The sequence below is a fragment of the Macaca nemestrina genome, chromosome 6, assembly GCF_043159975.1.
Source record: "Macaca nemestrina isolate mMacNem1 chromosome 6, mMacNem.hap1, whole genome shotgun sequence".
Classification (NCBI taxonomy): Eukaryota; Metazoa; Chordata; class Mammalia; order Primates; family Cercopithecidae; genus Macaca; species Macaca nemestrina.
The window spans coordinates 52,742,141-52,764,149 of record NC_092130.1 but is presented as its reverse complement, the minus strand read 5'-3'; the positions used below and the strand labels follow the sequence as shown (position 1 = coordinate 52,764,149).

The 22,009-nt window shown below is 39.5% G+C and overlaps 1 protein-coding gene across 1 annotated transcript; it reads left to right on the top strand.

Annotated features, from left to right (window-relative positions):
• Positions 1-218: 218 nt before the first annotated feature.
• Positions 219-10,963, top strand: LOC105467221 (cortexin 3). Its single transcript, XM_011716706.3, has 3 exons — positions 219-1,086; positions 5,347-5,453; positions 9,748-10,963. The coding sequence occupies exon 3, from the start codon at positions 9,847-9,849 to the stop codon at positions 10,090-10,092; it is 246 nt and encodes an 81-aa protein (XP_011715008.1). The 5' UTR covers positions 219-1,086; positions 5,347-5,453; positions 9,748-9,846; the 3' UTR covers positions 10,093-10,963.
• Positions 10,964-22,009: the final 11,046 nt, after the last annotated feature.

Genomic DNA, 22,009 nt, shown 5'->3' with positions numbered 1-22,009 from the left:
CTTCCACTTCAACAAAGAAAGTGGTGGGTTGCTAGAAAACAAGGTTGCTCCGTCTTAAGCATTATGCTGAATTCTTTTTAGAGAAGTGGGTTTTTAATGAAGAATTTTAGCCAAAAATATTTTCCAAATTTATTTAGAAAATTTATTTATCCAAGGAAAGTAATTTAAGCATTGTAGCAGGTAACTAGAATCTGTAGAATGAGAACAACTTTCTCTAACAAAAATCAATCTTCTTTATTCATCAAGTGGTCTCAGGTGCCCTGTGTGGGGTGGGGGCTTTGCTAATGCCACAGTTACGCAGGCTGCTCAGAGAGACACTGGACCTGGCAACCTACTGCCCAGCTAATTTACAACCAGGTGACAGGTGGTGAAACCATGATTTTGTTCTTTTTAAATGGTTCTTTCTTTCCCATAAGTGCTGCTTTTTGGAAAGGTCACTTTCGTTTTCTTTAGGAAAATGAGCTTTTTCTTTCTCTCCCAAATGCTAATTTGATGCCCTTCTCCAGAAGTCTTCCTATTAATTGAGTTGGCCTGAAGGTCATCAACTATAATCAATATGAAGGGTTGCTGCGAGGTGCTAATTGACACTCCCAAAGAGGAATAGTGTCAACAATCAATAAAGAGGACAGAGCACTGGTAGATTTATGGCTTTGATTTTGAAAAGGTATGGGAATGCCCAGTGATGTTTTCCTCCCCCCCGGTACTCCTTTTGAATGTTAATGCTTTCTTGAAGATGATTTCAGACACACTGCTAGGATACTGCCTCTACTCACTGAAGCAGAATCCTCTGAAGAGTTGCTGAGGCAGAACTGAAATCATGGCTCACCTCAAAGAAGCAGCAGTATTGGCCGTTAACGATGCCTCATACAGAAAGACGGTGCTCCTTTAACTCGGGGTTTTAATGGGAAGTTTCTAAGCCTGAAACAACAGCTTTAGACCTGGGGTGTGCCATCAACTGCCTTGCAGCTACCACTGTCTACTGCTTTCACACAGCGTGGTCGGGAAGAATGGAAACTAAAGAGGCTCGTAACTACCTGTAACTGTTCCACCAGGACATGGATCAAGTGTTTGTTCAGCCAGAGCCAGGTACTTGACCCAACCTGTATCTTTGACGGGCTAATTAAATGCTTTTCTCTAACTTTACAATTGATGCATGAGCAATCATCGCATACATGCCTTTCGGATCATAGTTCTGAATTTAGATAAGTCTAATTAAACAGTTGCCAGATAAAGTTGAGAAGAGAGGGGGTAAAATGTAATGATGCCTTTATTTTTAAAGCATGGTTAAGTTTATAATGTTATTGATACTGGATGAAGAAGTAGTAAAACAGGCTTTTTTTTCTTTCCTAAGCTGCAGTAATTTATTTCTGAAAGCTGTTTGCCCATTATCATATTTTTTTTTCAGTCACCTAAAACGTCCAGCCTTCCAAAATGTAACGAGGATGTTCTGATTTGTTTACAAAGGATCACAACTCAACCACTCTTATTGATAGCATTGACTGTCCTTGGCTGATAAGCTGTGTGCAGCACTAGCCTTTTGAGGTATCAGCAAGTAGCTGTTTTCACTATGAAACACACAAAGAAAGACAAAGAAAGCCAAGTGAAACAGTAGGGCTTATGATTTGAAGTTAAAAGTTCCAGTTTGCTAAGGGTGCCTTCTGACACCACTGGTTCCTGACTGAGCACCCTCATGGTATTTTCTGATGTTCTCAGCTAGGCAGCAGCCTTGCCCTGCAGTCTCTTAAAAATTCCTCAAGCAGATATTAGGAGGAAGATGAAGATGGAGAAGAAGTAAAGCTGAGATTGGGGCTGAGGCTGAAGAGAAAGGTCTCCTGTTGACCCAGAGCTTACAAGCAGCAGCGAGTTGAGAATAACAGGGTCCACTCCCAGCCCAAGCAGACGTGTCTGCAGGCTGACTTTGCAGGAACAAGCAGAGAACAGACTTCCAGTGCAGCAGTGGGGGCTGGCAACAGTTCTGAAACTGCCTGTTGACATTTGTAGCTGAAGACATACTCATGTTTATAAAATCATTGTTCGTAGGCTTTCCCCTAGTAGACTTGAGTCTATGTTTTGAGAGTATAAAATAATATTTACCCTTAGTTGTCCTGTGAATTTTCAAGCATCAGGGCTATTGAATTGGAACAGGAGGACTGTTCTTGGAAAAAAAAAAAAAACCGTATAGACATTGTCGTGTGTTTATATGAGCCAAAAACAAGGGGAGTGGGAGGATTTAAAATCTATGAAACACCTAGAAAGAGCCAGGAAATCTTTACCTGAAGTTCTTTGCTGGTAAACAAGAGGGCCATGAATTATTTGAATGTATATGAAATATTTTATATCTTTGTGTGTATATCCTGTATTTACTGTTCACTAGAATAACACACAGAATTTCTAAAAGATTTGTAGGGGAATAATATTTGCTTATGTGGTGATTCCGTTGCTTAGATAATGAGGTGGCTTATGCAGATGGCTCACAATTGTGGTGGAGATGGATAACAGGATCATTTGGGAGATTTACACATCTAGGGTGGGTGAGTGGGTTGGAGAATGAAATGTACTTTGAGAGACTACAGTTATACAAACAGGAATGCAGCCCAGGCTTCCTTTAGTGCTAAAAGTAGAGAGGGATTCTATTTAGGCTCAGTATCAGGATGTGTATTACTTGAATCATTCAAAGCCATGTTAACATTTCCACAGTTAACTTCAGAACTGTTGCAGAATAATGCAGCATTTTGAGTAAGTTTGTCTCTGCCAGTCACTGCAAATTCAGTCCTGCCTAGCTAGGCAATTCCATTCCTGTTAAAGTCTACAGATTGGTCTCGCTAGTCCAGATAAATATAAATAGTCCAGATAAATATAAATAAGGTTCATAGTATATCTTTGTAGGATAAAGTGTCCTGTCCATCACATGTGAATGGAAACTGGACAAGCCCATGGGTGTCCTTGCTCAATGGATGGGCTGTTTTGACACCTACTTTTGAAACCATGTCAAGTCACATAACTAGGTTTCTGACCCAGAAGTTTTAAAAATTAGGTACCTCAATTACGTGGTTTAGGAGTACTTAAAATACAGACAGCATTGCTTCACTGTGCCCTACAGGCCATTAACACCTGAGGGACAACACCTTCAGTTCATTCCAACATGCCAGTGAAAAACTTGGGATCTAACATCCTTTGGCGGTGGGATTGTGGGTGTGGGGGGCGCTACCTGTTTGGTAACTGATTTTTATAATTCTTAGCAGTTTATTTATAATTTTCATACCTTAGTGTGCTTGATCACATAATAGAAATGAAAAATATTTATCATTTTGCACAAAAATGGTGTAAAGAGAAAACACTCATTCATCCCCACCTATTTATCAAACCCCCACTATGTGCCTGGCAGGACTACACAGGTACTGTAACTATTAATATGATCATTGCACCCTACTGCAAAAGGGTGGGCTCTTGAGTTGATGACATGTAGAATCAAGTCCTTGTGTGTGGCTCCACAGAACAAGGTGTCCAATGCACTTAAGTAATTCTGTTTCTGTCACTAAAAAAAGAAAGAAAGAAAGAAAAGAAACATGTCATTGCTTTAAGATAATTTTCTTAAGAGAAAGTATTTTTTCCTTACTGTGAAATTGTATAATGAGATGCGAATGAAATAAAATGTCCAAGGGATCCAAGTCTGAGAAGGGTACATGTTGACATTAATAGTTTTCGTGTAAGACATTTGGATTCAGGATATTTTAAATGGCTGCCCTTCCCCACCAAAAAGTAGATTAGGTAAGAAAAAATTGACTTCTTAAATAAAAGGGTAACTGTCTATCTCTGGCTGATTTTTATATTTCAGATCCACCCATCAACACGGAGGCCAAGGAAAATTTAAAGAGCCAAATAACTATGGCTCTTCAAATTACAAGATCTGTGGTTTTAACGTGTCATTGTGACTTGAACTAGCTGTGATTCTTTTTTTTTTTTTTTTTTTTTGAGACAGAGTCTCGCTGTGTCACCCAGGCTGGAGTGCAGTGGCGCGATCTCGGCTCACTGCAAGCTCCACCTCCCGGGTTTACGCCATTCTCCTGCCTCAGCCTCCGAGTAGCTGGGACTACAGGCGCCCGCCACCACGCCCGGCTAGTTTTTTGTATTTTTAGTAGAGACGGGGTTTCACCATGTTAGCCAGGATGGTCTCGATCTCCTGACCTCGTGATCCACCCGCCTCGGCCTCCCAAAGTGCTGGGATTACAGGCTTGAGCCACCGCGCCCGGCCACTGTGATTCTTTCAAACAAGACTTACTTCAAATGTGTTGGTCTAGCACCTCAGTCTGGCTGGATGACTTGTGCTTTTGTTTTTCCTCTCTGCATCAGTTAGTTGGCGCCTTGGATTTTGAATTCAGTTCCCTGGACTATAAGGGGTTGAAGATTTGATTTAACCTATATTTAAAAAGGCAGTGATCCCAGAACAGCAAATAATTCCTCAAGGAGCTTATTGTATAATAAGGTGGAGATAAACACCGTCAAGACTTGCACTGTAATCAGTGCTGCCGCAGAGTACTGGTGATGTCTCTGGAGATGGAGTGGAAAACACCCCATCCTTAGTGAAGGCAGACAAAGAAGGCCCCACTGAGAAGGGGGTATTTGGTGTGAACCCTAAGGGAGGGAGAGATGGAAAGAAGGAGAGGAAAGATGCTTGCCTCATTATGCTTGCCTCCTCTCTTTCTCTCCACAGACGGAAAGAAGGAGAGGAGGCAAGTATTACGAGGTAGGAAACCTGGAGGCATTCAGGGCACAGCAGGTATTGGATCAAGCTGAAAAATAGACAAAGTGAGGACATTCTCCACAGGTGTCCAACACTCAGTTACATGGAGGTTTATTCCGATCAACACATCGGCCATTTTACTGAGAACTAAATGTGATTTGGTGTTGGCTCCTTCCTAAACTTATAAAAATAAAACTCCGATCTTAAAAATTCCATTGTCAGCGTAGGTCCTAATTTGTGGTCCAGAAAACATCTGGGCATCAGGCCCACAAGGGGGTTAATGGGCCGTGGACACTGGGGTGCAAAGGTTTTCTGAGGGAAGAAGTGGTGAGGTCTGGGCTTAGAAAGATGAATCAAGATGCAGTGTGTAGGAAGTATGGGCAAGGGAAGAGGAAAGCCACTTTGAAAATTACTCAAACTAAAGCGAGCGGCTGAGAGTGCGAATGACCGTGGCTGTAACGACTGTGCTCACTGGACTTCATAAGTCATTACGGTTGTCTTCTGTTTTTGTCAATATCACAAGGGAGCTTGACTCGAGCAAAGGAATGTATTATATGACTTTTGAAAAGGGTATCTTTTAATTAAGGTTTTCTTTAATTTTTCAGTATTAAAATTAGGCTTTATTTCCTGAGCACCCACAAATGGACCTGACAAAGGGAAGACACAGATGTACTGTGTGATGGGGAACGTCTGTCAGGATTAAAAAACGGCCGTGAGTAACTGTGGTCCTTCTTTATACTTAAAATAGCTGCCATGTGTTATTATGAAGATTTCTGATGGTAGTGTCAAAATCCTTTGAAATAATAGACTTACACAGATTTCCCTGGTCATCTAAAAGACAGATGTCATTATTCAGTGAAAAGCAACCTTGCACATTTTCTAAGAATCATTTTTACCAAAAAGGGACATTTTACTGCAAGACAGTCATTTAAAAAATTTACATGTCCTGAGATATTTTTGTATTGTGGTAGCAAAATGACTACATTTATTTCTTTTTCTCCACCTTATAATAGCTGATGCGTCCTTCAACTTATACATGCTGTTGGAGCTTTCTATATTGGTAAATTATTGATTAGCTGATTGCAGGTTTAAAATCAAGCAGACTCTTCCGGGGGTTTCAATCAGTCCTGGGAAAAATTGTGAAATAGTCAGCACTGGTTTCTGGATCTCTTTATCCCTTTAGCAACCATCTCCTGATTGTCTCTACCCACCATCCCTCATCCCTCCCCCAAGGCTCTCCAGTGGGCCCCCTGCTCACACCACCATGCCTGTCTTCCTGTCCTGTCCAGGAGTCCCTCATTCCCAACAAGGTCTTCCTTCAATCGCCTTTCTACTTACCACATTTCCCCCTCCTTCAGGCGGGAACAGTCCTCACAAATTCCTGCTAGCACATTAATGTGCCACTTTCCTAGGTAAAATATTGCAATTTAATAGGAGACGTTGACACTTTGACTAAAAGCAGTTATTTTTATAGGAACTTAGGCACCACAGTGTGCTGGGGGATGAGAGGTTTACAACTCTAAATGTGCTACAGAGTTTAAAAAATTCTTTGACCTCTATTTGCTCATAATTTGGTATATTAGGAAGGGTTTGGTGATGAAGACGTTGGAGAATACACATAGTTATATTTTAGGAGGCTTCTCAATGCAAAGAGGGCTAACCCTTCCTTTGTACCTTGCCTTTTAATCAGTAGAGGATGGTAAAACTTCAAAACAAAACTGATTTTAAAAATCATTCTAATACTTGGCATCCTCATGCAGAATCTGAGTCCCAGAGTCATTCCCAGGGTGGTTGAAGAGGCAGATCTGGCAGATAATCTGAATCAGGATGAATAAGTTATTTGCTGGAATTTCTGGAATGGTTGCCTGTCACTGCAGCCCCCAAATGAATGGTTTGCTCTCTCTAAATCCTGAGTTGTGGGTGAAGCCTAGAAAGTATGACAGTTGATCCAGGAGAGAAGGATCTGGCATTTGCCCTGTATGGAAGAGAAGGCTGGGGAAGACTGCTCCTGGGCTCACAATGTTGCTCATCAAGCGGAGACCCCCGGTAGGAAGGGAGGGACTGAGCAAAGTATCGTGGTACTAGTCAGCCTGCTTGTGCAAAGGAGGTCATTCTCAAGGACTCCAAAGGTTCTCTATCTAGTTCTTGCCTGATTTTTTGGATTTCACAGATCCAGAAATCCTTATGTCAATTTATACCATTAATGGTCTTTTTTTTCTTATATTTCCTTCTTGGGTTATGTGGTGTTTTCCTAAAGAACTTTCTGAAAATGGCTGGGCGTAGTGGCTCATGCCTGTAATCCCAGCACTTTGGGAGGCTGAGGCGGGCAGATCACCTGAGGTTGGGAGTTCAAGACCAGCCTGACCAGCATGGAAAAATCCCGGCCTACTAAAAATACAAAATTAGCCGGGCATGGCGGCACATGCCTGTAATCCCAGCTACTCAGGAGGCTGAGGCAGGAGAATCATTTGAACCTGGGAGGCGGAGGTTGCGGTGAGCCGAGATCGCACCATTGCACTCCAGCTTGGGCAACAAGAGCAAAACTCCATCTCAAAAAAAAAAAAAAAAAAAAAAAAAAGAACTTCCTGTCTCAGCTCTGTTGAGAATGGGCAAAGAACAGGACTCTGGCCTCATTTGGGTTGGAGGGAAAAGGACATGGAATGAGATTCTGATAATCCAGCAAAGAGAGCAGGGATCACAGTGAGAGGATCCTCAGTAGGATATGAAAAAGCAGAAGGAGCAGGTCAGGGATGGCCTCAGCATCTGCTCCTCTGTCATCAGTGGGCTTTTCTTTGGCCCAGTCCTTGGAGAATTTTATGTTTCATACGATTAAGTATAGTTTGAATCTTTTTGGTGGACACAGGAGGCCCTGTCTGATATGCTGAGGAGACCTGCATTGGAGGCTCTGGCCTCCCTTTCTACCACTCCTTTCCTGGCCCACAAGGAATTAATACCCAAGGCTGGGAGGGTGCTTAGAAACAAGCAAACCAAAACAAAAGCCAGTGCATTAACATCCTCTAAATTCCTAAAGAGCTTATTTATTTAAAATGCAGTCAAATTTTTATCCCAATCTTACTTCAAAACAAACATGAATTATAAATAAGTTTTGCAACTGTTCTAGCCTTTAAAAAAATTCAAACTGATAGAGCTGCAAAAATGATGCATTACCCAACTGGTAACTCCTTCCTCCCAGATCCTGGCTGAGATCCCCCTTATAAACTGTTTTTTAAACTGTGATTTTATAGACTTTGAAGTGTCAATATAATGCAGACTGTTATACTATGATTACTAATGCTGTACTTGAAGGCAATGATTATAAGTTAACTGAAGAAACATTGTATTGATACTTTAGGTCACATATTCTATTTTTATTTGGTTGTTTATTTTCATTGAACAAAATTTATTTTGTGTCCTTGTTAATTTCCATAGTTAGTTACTGTGCTGTGTAATTTTTATTATAAACAAATTCATAATAAATGTTATTTAATTTTCTATACAGTAGTGTCTAATGTATATACTTTTGTTTACAGTGTGATTTAAGTAGATTTACTTCAGTATCTGAAGCTTTTAATGACCTCTGTGTATACTTGTCATGTATATACTTGTATATTTCTATGGTAATATATACTTGTATATTTATAGAGTAATATCTATATATCTAAGTTTTTCCACCAGTAAAATTAAAATAGTGTTAGCTTGTCCTTTTCCTTCTTTTCCTCTGTACCAAATAGTCTTAAATGGTAGGAAACCACTGTAAGGAAAACTATCCTTTTGAAAATATGAGTCGATCAATTCCTTTCTCTTGGCTTAATTCTCTAGGTGCTTCCAAGGGTCAAGTATTGAACCTGGTCTTTGTTTTCTGAGGCAAAAAGAAAAAGCAACAGTAACTTGATGGTTTGGGAGTCTGAGATACCTCCGTTCTCCCTTGGCTCAGGCAGTAGAAAGGAAAGGAGAAGCAGCATAGCTCCCTTAGTTGTATCTTAGACGAAGCAACACTTGGCTTTGTTTGTTTTTCTTTTTTTTGTATACTTTTCAAAGGGTTGTCACAGCTCTTCATCCTGATTACAGCACCATGAAAGATGCAGGCATTTCTACTTGCATTTTTACAGCTTAGTGACCTCTCCAAGGTCCCACACTTATTTTGCAGTAGATTGGAGGCCGGAGCCCAGAACCTGACGCTCCTGGAGAAGGTTTCTATTTTAGCCACCTTTTCTAGCCTCAGTTTCCTTGCACTGGGGCTACAGAGATCCCTGCTTTCATGAAGCTCGCAGTAAAGTGGCTAACGTGTGTCAGTTTAGCCACGGTGCTGGCTGAGGCTCGCTCAATAGTGCTATCATAAGAACAACGTGAGACCCAGCACTTTGGGAGGCCGAGACGGGCGGATCACGAGGTTAGGAGATCGAGACCATCCTGGCTAACAGTGAAACCCCGTCTCTACTAAAAAAAAAAAATACAAAAAACTAGCCGGGCGAGGTGGCGGGCGCCTGTAGTCCCAGCTACTCGGGAGGCTGAGGCAGGAGAATGGCGCAAACCCGGGAGGCGGAGCTTGCAGTGAGCTGAGATCCGGCCACTGCACTCCAGCCTGGGTGACAAAGCGAGACTCTGTCTCAACAACAACAACAACAACAACAAAAAAAAAAAAAAAAAAAAAAAAAAACAACGTGAGAGTAATATTAGTGGAGCGGAGCTGAAGGAGACTTGGCAGGGGAGGCTGGGTTCGGATGTCAAGTCGACAGCACACCCTGAGGTCAATATTACTGTGCACATTTCTTATCTTCTATATTATAGTTGTATTCCCTGCCCATCCCTCCTGGCCCCAGGTGGCTCTTCTGAGAACAATCTGGTAATTTCATGCAAGAGTAAAATATCTCTCCCCAGAATTGAGTATCTCTCGTGAAAAAGAAAGCTGGTTTACAGATTTCTTTTTCTCTCTAAAAAATAGGACTGTGAACCTAAAAAATAAGGCTATTTTATAGGTATTCCCTTCCCTTCCTTTTTCCCTGCAGATAACTCAGCCTCTCCAGAGTGCAGCCACCATGACCTCTGCAGATTGATGATGGAAAAAAAGGAAACCAGGACATCCTGTGCTCTGGCTTCCCTGGACCATGGATGGAGGACAGCCCATCCCTTCATCCCTAGTGCCCCTTGGGAACATATCAGCAGATTCTAGCATGTCCCTGGAGCAGAAAACGACATTTGTTTTTGTGATTTTGTTGTTTATCTTTTTGGGCATTCTCATTGTCCGGTGCTTCCGGATTCTTTTGGATCCATATCGAAGCATGCCAACCTCTACCTGGGCTGATGGACTTGAAGGCCTGGAGAAAGGGCAGTTCGATCATGCCCTTGCTTAGAAGGGATGGCGCGGGATCTCCTTCTGAGGAGATGAAGTGCTTGGTGTCTTGGCGAGGATTCCCTTTATGTAGTGTTCTCAACACATCAAATTTAAACAATATTTGGTCCCAGGACCATAATCCATTATTCTATAAATATGCAGTTGGATTAAAGGCATTTGAGGATGTTGGAAATGGACATTTATATAACTAACCCAACATAAGAAGGTTTAAATTTTTATGTTTGCTCAATGAATGAATACTCTTAAACTTGTGTGATTGTGAAACCAAGAGCATCAATACTGACATAGATTTGCCATCAAACAAACACCACCTGATCTGACTAACGTATAAAAGACTAGAAAGGATCTCATATGAATCTGGTGACAAGATCAGGAAGAGATTTCCTAGCTCTAATTATGTCTATATTTCTTTTATTTCATGAGCATCTATCTGGGTCCTGAGCAGAATGAGGAAGATTGCGCTGAATGGACCCAAAGTAGTTCCTTGTTTTCTCCTAAAGCAGGGAGCATTGGGAAGCAATGGCAAAGCTTAAGAGATGGTTCTGTCCTTGGTAAATGTGAGTGAGTGAGAATTGTGTTTTGTTTTTCAAGTAAAATTTAATTCAAAGGCTACAGAGTTTTAAAAACTATTTACCAAGCCAACTACATTATATGTATTCATATTAATAACATGTGTAGAGGTAGCTATACATTACTTGAATTTACTCTTTACACAAATGATTTAAATAATAGGCTGCAAGTGCAGCTTCAAGTTTTTTTTTTTTAATGAAAAGTTAATTGTTTAGAGGAGAAGACTTTTATAGTCTTCAGAGGAATGTGTATTTATGATTGTATATAGTCACCAAATAAAACTTTTCAAGAAACAGAAATGCTTCCTCTCTTATTTCACCAGAACTAATGCACTGAGGGTGCTACCTGGTACTGAGTGCCGAGGCTTAACATTTTTCCAAGAGAGGAGAAAAGCGCTAACAGCATGAAAGGTCATCTAATTCATCCCTCTCCCATTTCAAGAAGAGCGCCTATAAATTGTCCTGCACAGATAAAACTGATAGTTTTTAAGACCACCAAAAAGGGAGATGTGAATACCTCTTATTTCGACTTTTATTGGAAGGAAAAGCTTGTATCTAAACCAACTCTGCAGATAACTCAGCCTAAACCAACCCTGTTAGGCTGTATTTATAATCTCTGTCTTCTAATTTTCTCCTCAGCTAGTCATTACCTTTTTTAATTAAAAAAAGCACACTTCTTTAACCTATTAATTGTAAGATTTTCTTTTTTTTTCAAAGGTACTGTGTCGTGTATGTCCTCATTAATTTTTTTCATATTTTTGTTAGAGTCTGTTCAAACCCACTCATGTATTTATGGAGCTCCTGCTTTGAGCCTGGAATTGCTAGCACCAGAGAGAGAGAAAACAGAAAGGGCCAGTTCTTAATGTTGAATACTTTTCTACCTTGTCGGATGGAGAATACATTTAAAAAGGCATATGACTGAATCATTGTTCAAATGACTAACATGGACTTGATGGTTCCCAAATCATCAGAATCAACTGGGGAGCTTAATATGTGTGCTAATTTGTATTATTTTTTTACATTCTATTTTTATTTTTATTTTTTTAAGAGATGTATTTTTTTTTACATTCTATTTTTATTTTTATTTTTTTAAGAGATGGGATCTTGCTCTTTCGCCCACTGGAGTGCAGTGGCACAATAGCTAATTTTCATTATAAAAGTTGTACATCATCATGGCAAAAAATTTATTATACAATATGGAAAAATATAAACAGCACTAGTCAAAATTCTACCAGCTTGGGTCACCCTAACTCCTAACTCCAATTTTTCCTGGGGAGTTTATTGACAGTGGACATTATTACAGCATTTCATCCCTAGGGGTTGATTCTGTAGAGTTGGGTTAGTGAACAAATGCTCTAAGAGATAAAACATGAGGAAATATGAATGTAGCCAAAATAATTAAAGAAATGTCCAGGAGACCATGGATCAGGTATAATTGTGCATGTTTAAGTGCTTGGCATAAAGTTTAATGCAATGTAAGTTATTATTATGAAATAAAATAAATCTTGACCTATGATGGAGGTAGTTGATGGAGGTAGTTTAGACATGTGCAAAGGAAAGGAAGAGGGAAAACCATAGAATAAGGAAACAGAGGTATGGGTGTGGGGCTCAAGGCAGGAGTGCAGCCTGGCTGGAGTAGAGAGTTGGAGAGGTAGCTGGAGCTCCTACGGGAAGGACAAAGGCAGAGCTAGACCTCAGAGGGTCCTAAACAGAAAAATCAAGGGTGGGAGTCACCGTAGATTCATGAGGAAAAAATGACCTAAGGAGTGGTGTGTCAGTTCCAGCTTCCGTGCCCTTCCTCAGGGCAACACTAGGATCCATTTCTATAATGGGAACACGCTGAAATAGCCACCTGCTCCCTAAGAGGACTTTGAGCACAGGCATTGCCCACAAGTGCCACAGGGCCTCCCAAAGCCTGCCCTTCTTTCACTCCTCCCTTTATTTCCCACTCTATTTTTGTTTTCTCTTCTTAGATTACTGCTCCTTGTTCAACCTCCCTTCACTGGCTCTCCTGCCTCCTCCCTTGTCCAGAGCAAGAGTACCATCACAAGTGAAAAAAAGCTTTGGGCTATTCACAGTAAATTGATCCCCCCAAAAGAAGTGCTAACTCTCTGTTTTAATTACTCCGGGCTTCTTGGAGTGAACAACTGATTCTCAAAAGGTCACATAAGCTCTCTCTTTCCTGGCTTTCTGGCTAAAGGAGTTACAGTGCAGCACTTTGCCTATCTCACAAGATATTTATAACGAGTGCAGCTGGCCTTTATGAAGTATATCTGCATCCCAGGATGGGGGAAAGAAACCCTGGACTTCCCCAAGGTCACTCTCTAGAATAGACCTGTCTTTTGATTCAGAAAAATGCGCAACCTCATTCTTAGCCTGAGCTCGAAATCACAACCCTGTATTTTATTCCCCCAGGGATCCCAAGTTCTAGATCAACATTTCTCCCTCCAAGAGACCTTTTAAAATACTTTAAACACTGCGTAAAAGCAAGTTTAACTTGGGTGTGAAGGAGCCTAACTTGACCCTGCTGTTAAATTAATAAACATTAATAAACATTTCAAGACAGGCAATTCTTTTGCTATTTTTAAGGGTTAAGGCTGAGGAAAAATAAACAATTTTGAGAGGCAAAACTTAGAGAGAGCAGATGTTTATGTATGCAGAAAAAATATGTATTCAAGTTCCTTTTATATTGGATTCATTGCAGTGTTTTACTGAAACACTGAAGCTTTTTTTAATGTGAACATATTGATAAATTTGGTACAATGAGAAATTTTACTTGTTCACTATAAATTACTTTTTTAAAAAAACCTTATAGTTTCAAGATGTCAACTTTCAGAATTGACATGTAAAATATATTGAAACATGGTTATTTTCAATAAATAGTCTAAGCCCAAAAACATTGAATAAAACCTAAGATATGATTTGTGAGATGTTTGTCGACCAAGAAAAATTATGTAAGATGTGTATCTCAGTTACTGATTAATCAAAAAGTTGTAGAGTTGAGCTGTGATCTCCAGAAAGTACCCAAATGACTATACGTGTGTATGCGATCCAGGATCCAACTGGCCTACTCCAGAAGAGATTTTGTTTTGTTTTGTTTCGAGATGGAAAAGGAGAACCCTCTAAACTTTGTACTTCCCGTTTCTAACAAGAATAAATGAATTATTTTCAGAGAGGGGTGTGCTCTGAGGACATGAGGCCTCCCCATATGGCATCTTGCTCTGGTCAGGTGAACCAAGCCCAGTACTTTAGCCAGTCTTTAGTCCTTTCCAAGGTCATGTTTTTATGATAAAGTTCCCAGCTGCATTTAGTACAGTGGAAATTTTGCCTTCAGTTTCCTGCTATAAACTATACTCATGTCTTTTTCTAAAGCACCTCAAGATCATCTGAGATCCCTCCATCCCACAGCCTTTCTCAATATCCTGATTGATGTTTCTCTACTTTCTGTGCTTCAGAGTAAGAGAAATTCCCTTTAAACTATCTTTTCAAAGAGATTTCCACCCTTATTCTCTTCTAGGCCCTATGACCAGCCCCAGAGCACCAAACTTATGCCAGCTTTTAAGAAAGAGGCTCTTCCTGGGTTCTTTGGAGTTTGAAAAGCTGGAAAGAGACATTGCTGTCATCTATTTCAACCTCCTCATTTTACACACAAAGAAACAGAGAAGCAGAGAGGTCATATGGTATGACCATGGCCACTTCTCCACCCACTGGTTGTAGCTGTAGCAACTTACATATGTGGTGTGCAAATGGGTTCAAACAGAAGAGCCAGTTGATAAAACCATAAATAAAAATATCCATTTGTTAATTGACATGAAAGTTATAATAATCTTAAATAGTCTCTTTTGGCAGGGATGAGGGAAGACATATTTTGTTTCTGAAAAAAGTCCTATGGATGTTGTATTTTCTTTTGCAATATTCTGAAGCTTCAGTTTAAGTGTCCAGGCAACGAGAAGTATTTCCAGTTAGATTGTAGAGAATGCCTTAACAAAAATTCTGTTTCTCAAAACACAGGATAATCAATCTAGGAAAAAGAATCAAAGTTAGTTTCTTTTTTTGTTTTTCTTTTTTAAAAATTTCCAAGTAGATTATTGAGCTGTTTTTCTTAGCTGAAGAAGCTTGACAAGGGATATTACAACATAAGTTTATAAAGGCTCTGGATACTGCTCTGTCTATGGCTTATCAAAGAGTTATCTGGATCCTCTTGGGACACAGATATGACTTCAGAAAATATACAATTAAGTATTTCAAGTTTGAAAGTATACTTTATCCTTTTCTGTTCTGCCTTTTTTCCTAGTTACTTCACTTCTTTTTCTCCCTCTACTTTCTGATAACTGGAGTGCTGGAAGAAGTTTGATATAACCACTACATTCAGTGATTCTCTGGTATATTAATATTTTCCTCAATAGTCAACAACAAGTGGCTGCCTAGTTTCTTCCTTAATATGTCTAAGGTCTTAAAGTGACCATCCCATTTTTAGCTTGTTCTGTTGTTTATAAAATATCTCTTTATCAATCCCAAATTTGTCTTTCTGTAATTTTTGCCAGTTGAGTCTTGTTTTGTCTTCTGGAGTGACAGAGATTTCTAATACTCGTTAACATGCCAACTCTCAAAATATAGTTATTGTTGAAAGTCACACTCCATGGATCATTGCTGTTTCTGCATGTTTTTCCGGCAGAGGCACTGACAACGTTTTGTTCTTTTCAAAGAGATTTGTTTAGAGATAGTATCTCCCTTTTCCTAAAATTGGCTGGGCAGGTTTGCTTGCAGCCCATTATGAAAGACTGGGTTTTCCTAAGCTCAGAGTTCCCCTCCTGTAATGCAGCCCATTGTGTGCACAAGCACCATCTGGCTTTTTTTGTGTTGCCCTGTGGGAACTGGAGCTTAAGGAATTGGCACAGGAAAATGCTGATACTCAGTGTTGTGATTACTATAAATGATAAACTGTCCTTTGTCTCTGACCCAGAGGTCTTGTGTCTTCTGCCAGCATCCATGAAACTGTGGCAAACTAGTTATCCGGCAAGTAGGGTAAAATCTCAGATCCTTCATTGTTTTTGACAGTTATCATATTCCCCCAGGATAAACAATTCCAGCTCCTTCAACCACCCTATATAATTTTCACATGCTTTGAATTATCTCTTATTCTTATCAAAAATTCTGGATGCTCTTCAGTTTGACCATCTCCCTGGTACCTAGAAAGGAAAATAATAGTTCATAGGTGGTCTGACTAAAATGAGGGGAATCAAATTATCACTTACTTTGTTTTGAAAACCGCATGACTTTTTATACCTGACTCCCTCATTATCATATTCCTTGCAGTCTCCATCTTTGTATCACCTGTAAATTGGCCCAGCAAGCCTTCTATTTATTTATTCACATTAATGATAAAATTTTGAACAGATCTGAGCCAGGAGAGAGAGAGTCCTGGGCCTTGCCACAGAGATCTCAGGGCACATAAGAAGTCAGTTGGCAGCAGTAACTGTCAGCAACTGCTCCCGTGGAAAGCTCCATGGAGGTGTTCCATGGAGATGTTCAGGGAGGGCGAACCTATGACGCATGACAACTTATACAAGTCATGCAGCAAAGCTTCAAAAGGAAACCACCAAAGTGATATTTGTGTAGCTTCCAGAGCTCAGCTAAAATGTCATGGATCCAAATGGGCAAGAGGAAGTCAACACTGAGTGGCAACAAGGGACTCTGAACACGTTGTCTAGGACTTAAAATTCACTAGCACCGAAAAGACTTTGACTACACCTCCACGTCTCTGCCCAGCACTGTAACTGGTTATACATAATCATACCTTATTTGCCTGAGGAAAACTTTTCCTGGAAGGGAGTATCAGTTATTCATTCACCAGCTAGAGATAGCACAGGGTAGTGAAAGAGTGCACGCCTGGGACTCTGGCAACCTGGGTTCATTACTGTTTCCATAAGGAGTTAGCTTAGAGGTTTTTGAAAATCACTTAATTTTGGCCAGGTGCGGTGGCTCATGCCTGTAATCCCAGCACTTTGGGAAGCTGAGGCGGGCAGATACCCGAGGTCAGAAGTTCGAGACCAGTCTAGCCCAAATGGTGAGACCTGTCTCCACTGAAAACACAAAAATTAGCTGGGCATGGTGGTGGATCCCTGTAATCCCAGATACTCAGGAGGCTGAGGCAGGAGAAATGCTTGAACACGGGAGGCAGAGGTTGCAGTGAGCCAAGATAGCACCACTGTCCCCCAGCCTGGAGTCTGAGGTAGACAGACTCTATCTCGAACAAACAAACAAAAACAAACAAAACATTTAATTTCTCTGGGCCTCATTTTTTTTTTTTCATTTGTAAATTAAGTTTGGGCTAATCTCTAAATTCTGTTTTACTTCCTAATAAACATTTATAGCTAGAATTCTGGGGACAATTTGCTGAATACCAATATGAAAGAGACTTGAAGAACTTGGATAGTAAGCCCCAGGTCACATGGTCCATGTGAAGCAAAGTAGGAATTTGAATTCAGTTTGCCATGAATGCCTTCCTATCTACAAAATAGAACCAGGCTTCAAGAAAATAGAAAAAGTCTACAGGAATAAGGAAAATTCTAGAAATAGAAATAAGGTTTTCCAGGAAACACTAAATTACATTAACATTCTGCTGAAGTTGTTCTTGTTACTATTGGCATTTTAATGAAACCTCCAGGAAAAGAGAATTTGTTAGCTAAAAAGTAGCTTTTGACAGGGCTGTGCAGTTGTTCAGTGTACAGTTTTGTTTTGTTTTGGATAGATACTCATCCTGCTTGCATTCAGTCTCCAACCCTCACAATTTCTGTGACCTTGGGAAAATTACTATTTTTATACCTCATTTCCTCATCTGTAAAATGGGCATGGTATGAATAGCATCAGCTCCATATAGTTTTTTACAAGAACTAAATGGGAAGGTGAGAATAGTATCTAATAAGCTTACAATAAATGTTGGCTCAATAAATATTACATTACACGAGATATTTTTTACATGGGTAGCTTGCTGAAATCCTAAATTATTTAAATATGTGCCAGAGCACAAAACTCTGGAATTAAGTATTAGAGTAATAAGGGCAAACTTTATAAAATTTTTCTTTATGATTATTTCATTTATTTTTCCAAATTCAGAATAAAACAAAGAAAATGTTTGGTTAGAATGAAGATTAATTTGAGCTCTGTGCTTAAAATAAAAGCTTTGTCTTTGGAACTAGCACAGACCTCTAGGCATTGAGAGACCAAGTTTCTCTTTTTCATTCCCAGAAGTGCTCTTTCATCATACATATTTTTTTTCTTTATATGAGCCAACTTTCAAAATATTTGGAAGAAGAAAGGATTCATTCTCAGGTTTCTCATCATTGCTTTGCTGGTGACCTTGGGAAAGTCAATTAAATTATTTCATGTTTTTCATAGCATGGAAATAATAAGTGAGACTATTCAGCACATAAATCAATGATTTCGGAGTGCTTAAAATCCTGCAAAAATATTAAATACCAAAATATGACTATTTGAAAATAATGAATTTATGTTTGCGTTTCAAAAACAAAATAATCACATACTTTATTGATAAAGGAAGGCACATTGCACATGTGACAAATGCTATTTGCTAGTCCCCAATTAACATATTCAATGCTGAAACATGGAGGATTTATTGTGGATGTTCTGTAGCAGTGTAATCCCTGCCCCTTGCCAGCCTGCCTCCCCCTCTAAGATAAGTAGAGGCTTTTGCAGCTATTTTTAATTTGAAATTAGATTTAAATAGGGAAAACATTAATCTTGTGATTACCCTCCTCACAGAATTCCAAGCCTGAGCTTTCACAGAGGTCACACTGTTCCTTAGAGTGATATGTAACTGAAGTTTCAAAGAATACCCAGCTAGTGAGTCCAGGAATGAAACTATGTGTTTATTTAAATATCTCACCAAGGAGGGCAAAATATGAGAATGATATGTCCTCTAACATTTACAAAGAAATCTTTGGCAATAAATCCCAGTGACTCTTTGGAATTGGATAGCTCTGCTCAGTATGTTGGACAGATTTACAGGATATCAGGTTATGGGGCACAGCTTTTGGTGATGATATTTCTATGGAAACAAGACCTCTGGGGAGATGTCTGCAATTTGTGCACCCCACAGGACATCTCTGGGAGGTCAAGTGGAGTAGGCCCTGTGGTCAGCTGCCGTCTTGCCCTAGCTCCTCTTCTCAGGGTAACTTTGCTCTTTGGCCCCGGAAAAGACCTGCCTGGTTTCTTGGATTGTTCTATACTACCAAATAATTCTTTTGTTCTATATTACCGAATCATTCTTTGCTTACCTTTGTGGATAATTAGAATTTAAGAGATGAAGTTTTCTGAATACTGCCTTATGTTTTATTAATTAATTCATTCATTCTGAACATGCAATACTGAGTGCCCATTGTGTATCAGGCACTGTGTAAGACCCTCATTAGCTTTACAAAGATAAAAAACAGAATACCTACTCTTAAGGAATGTACATTCTAGTTGGGGAGCAGAAAAGGTTCTGCTTCTATGGATACCTATTGACTACTTAGTAACTTTTGAAGAAGCTAACATTTTGATAAAATTTTGCCCAAGGTGCCATTTAAGTTTGGTTTGCATTTTACCTTCTAGAAACAAAATTACCATTACTTTTTCAGTGAATATAATTTTAAAGCATTTCATAGAATTTAGTAAAATACGATATATGAGTAAATGTTGTTGAAATATGTTAATGTTTTGAATGAGGTCTTCAGATTCCAGAACCACTCAAAGCTTCATTTCTGAAAATGTCTTTAAGGCAGATTTAGAGAAAATGCTTGGATTTAAGTCAAATGAAGAATCTTAAGTTATAGGAAGACAAATTAAATATGTTAAGTGATGACTAGAAACAGTTGTCTGGGTAACTGAGACTCCTTCTTTCCCAGGAACCAGTGCTAAATTCTGTATGGGGGGATGGGGTTGATATTCAGATCAATTGATCTATGAACAGTATCCATACTGCCCAAAACTTCTGAGGATAGAAATTATTTGTAATCATCCTTAATTACCTTATATTTCCTAGCCAACACACTGCCTTGCATATAATAAACACTCAATAATGATTTGCTGCATAGTGTTGAAGTGAATTGAATTAAGTCAAGTGTCTAAATATCTGCTTATCCCCATAGTCGCTAACCACTGGCTGTGATAAACTTCGTTGGTTTGACTCTTAAGTTTGAAAACACAGAGGGCCTGTTCCTGCCTTTTTCTTTCTACCCTCTGTGTCTCATTTAAAAAATCACTAGTAGGCCCTCTGTGAGTGAATTTTGTTTGTGTGTGTGTATTTTCCTTAGGACTCATTTCATTTGGGGCTGAGCTTTTCCTTCTAACCCTCCTTTGAGTCCTACATAAACAATATATTTAAAAATAGAAATGTATTGATTTTTTAAAAGATGATCCGATACATGAGATATGTAAAATTCCTACTTTTTTTTTTTTTTTTTTTTTTTTTTTTTTCTTTTTTTTGAGACGGAGTCTCGCTCTGTCGCCCGGGCTGGAGTGCAGTGGCCGGATCTCAGCTCACTGCAAGCTCCGCCTCCCGGGTTTACGCCATTCTCCTGCCTCAGCCTCCCGAATAGCTGGGACTACAGGCGCCCGCCACCTCGCCCGGCTAGTTTTTTGTATTTTTTTTAGTAGAGACGGGGTTTCACCGTGTTAGCCAGGATGGTCTCGATCTCCTGACCTCGTGATCCGCCCGCCTCGGCCTCCCAGAGTGCTGGGATTACAGGCTTGAGCCACCGCGCCCGGCCAAAATTCCTACTTTTAAAAATTCATTCCCTCTCCCTCATCCAGTTTGAAATAGCGTTTAGTATAATAAACATTTACTTAATAAATATACTGGAACAGAAGAATTGAGGTGATAGATTATTTTATGTTTAAACATCCACGGGCAAACACTAACCAACTCTTTTTCAATTTAACTAGACTGGGTCTTTTTGGCTGGAAGCCTCTCTTCACTTAGCTGAAATGGCACTCTGTGTGTTTTAAGGAGACACATGGATTTCCAGACTTAATCTTTAAATCCCTAATACTCAGTCTCTGCTGTAACTCACTAATTCTCTTCTTCTTAAAAGACAGGCTTAAAGAGGAGGAGTGAAATTATTTTTAAAAAATCAATAGCAAACTTCGAAATGTATGTGGAAGCTTTTTTGTTCAAGGGAATCAGAATGGATTGCATCATTGCATGTTTGTTTTTACATTTCCATGCATCCATTTTCTAATATTATAGATTTAGTAGCCAGGGTTCTAAGTTGATACATCTTGTTCCTTTGTTTAATCATTTATTTGACAAAAAGGCATAGAGAGTTTCCTATGTGGAAGGCATCTCCTTGGTGGACACACATTGTCTCAGATAGCATCATCACCCTCACTTAACTGATTTAAGATCCAAGACAGGAGCTAAGGATCACAAACATCTAGCAGGTTACAGACTGAGTGTGAGCAAACAGGCTGAGTGGTAGGTCACTGCTGGTTGGACACCGTGGAGGAAGTGCCTTTTATCTTAGATCTTGAAGAACAGGGGGAATTCTAACATGCAAAATCAGAAGAAAAGAAGAAAAATAAATTATGTGGTGAAAAAAGTACAGGACTGGAAAGTAGCACATCTGGGTTCTGGCCTCTATCAGAAATTGACTTCATGTGCTCCAGTACCTCAAGCTTCTCATTTATAAAACGAAGAATTGGGCTAGATGATCTCCAACTTCTTTTCGAGTTCCACCATTCTATATGGCACTTCATGCGAGGGGAATAACCTGAGCAAAGGTATAGATTTAGTATGCATGGTAATGGATGAACAGTAATCACAATGAGCTGGTATGTAGGGTTCATGATGAAGAAAATAATAGTAGGATTTGGTTTTGAATATCAGATTGAGATTACCTGGAAAAATATTAATGATCATAACAAAATCTAATGTTAAAACAGCATTTTGATTGTAGTTTGGAAAAGCAAAACCTTTCGAGTCTGCTTTGCCCATCTTCTGACACTCAGAAAATAGTACTGAATGCCCAGATATTTGCATGAAGTTTTATTGCTCTTCTTGTGTATTTCCAGTTGCTCCAATTAATTGCTTCAGGAAAGTTTGGTGATCTCTTGCTCTTCTCAGAGACAAACCAGTCCCAATGGTGGGTAAAATTTAGATATTTGGATGTTTAAGAAACAATGGTATCAATCTTGGCATCTCAGAGGAGGAGCCAAGGCCTTCTGGGAGCATCAGAAACCTTTCTTTCTAGCCTGTTTGTTATATAGGTTCCTGTTTTTTGTCAACAGGTTGGTGGTTTTGGGAATACATGAAAGAAGATGTACTATTCCAGGTTATAAAATCCC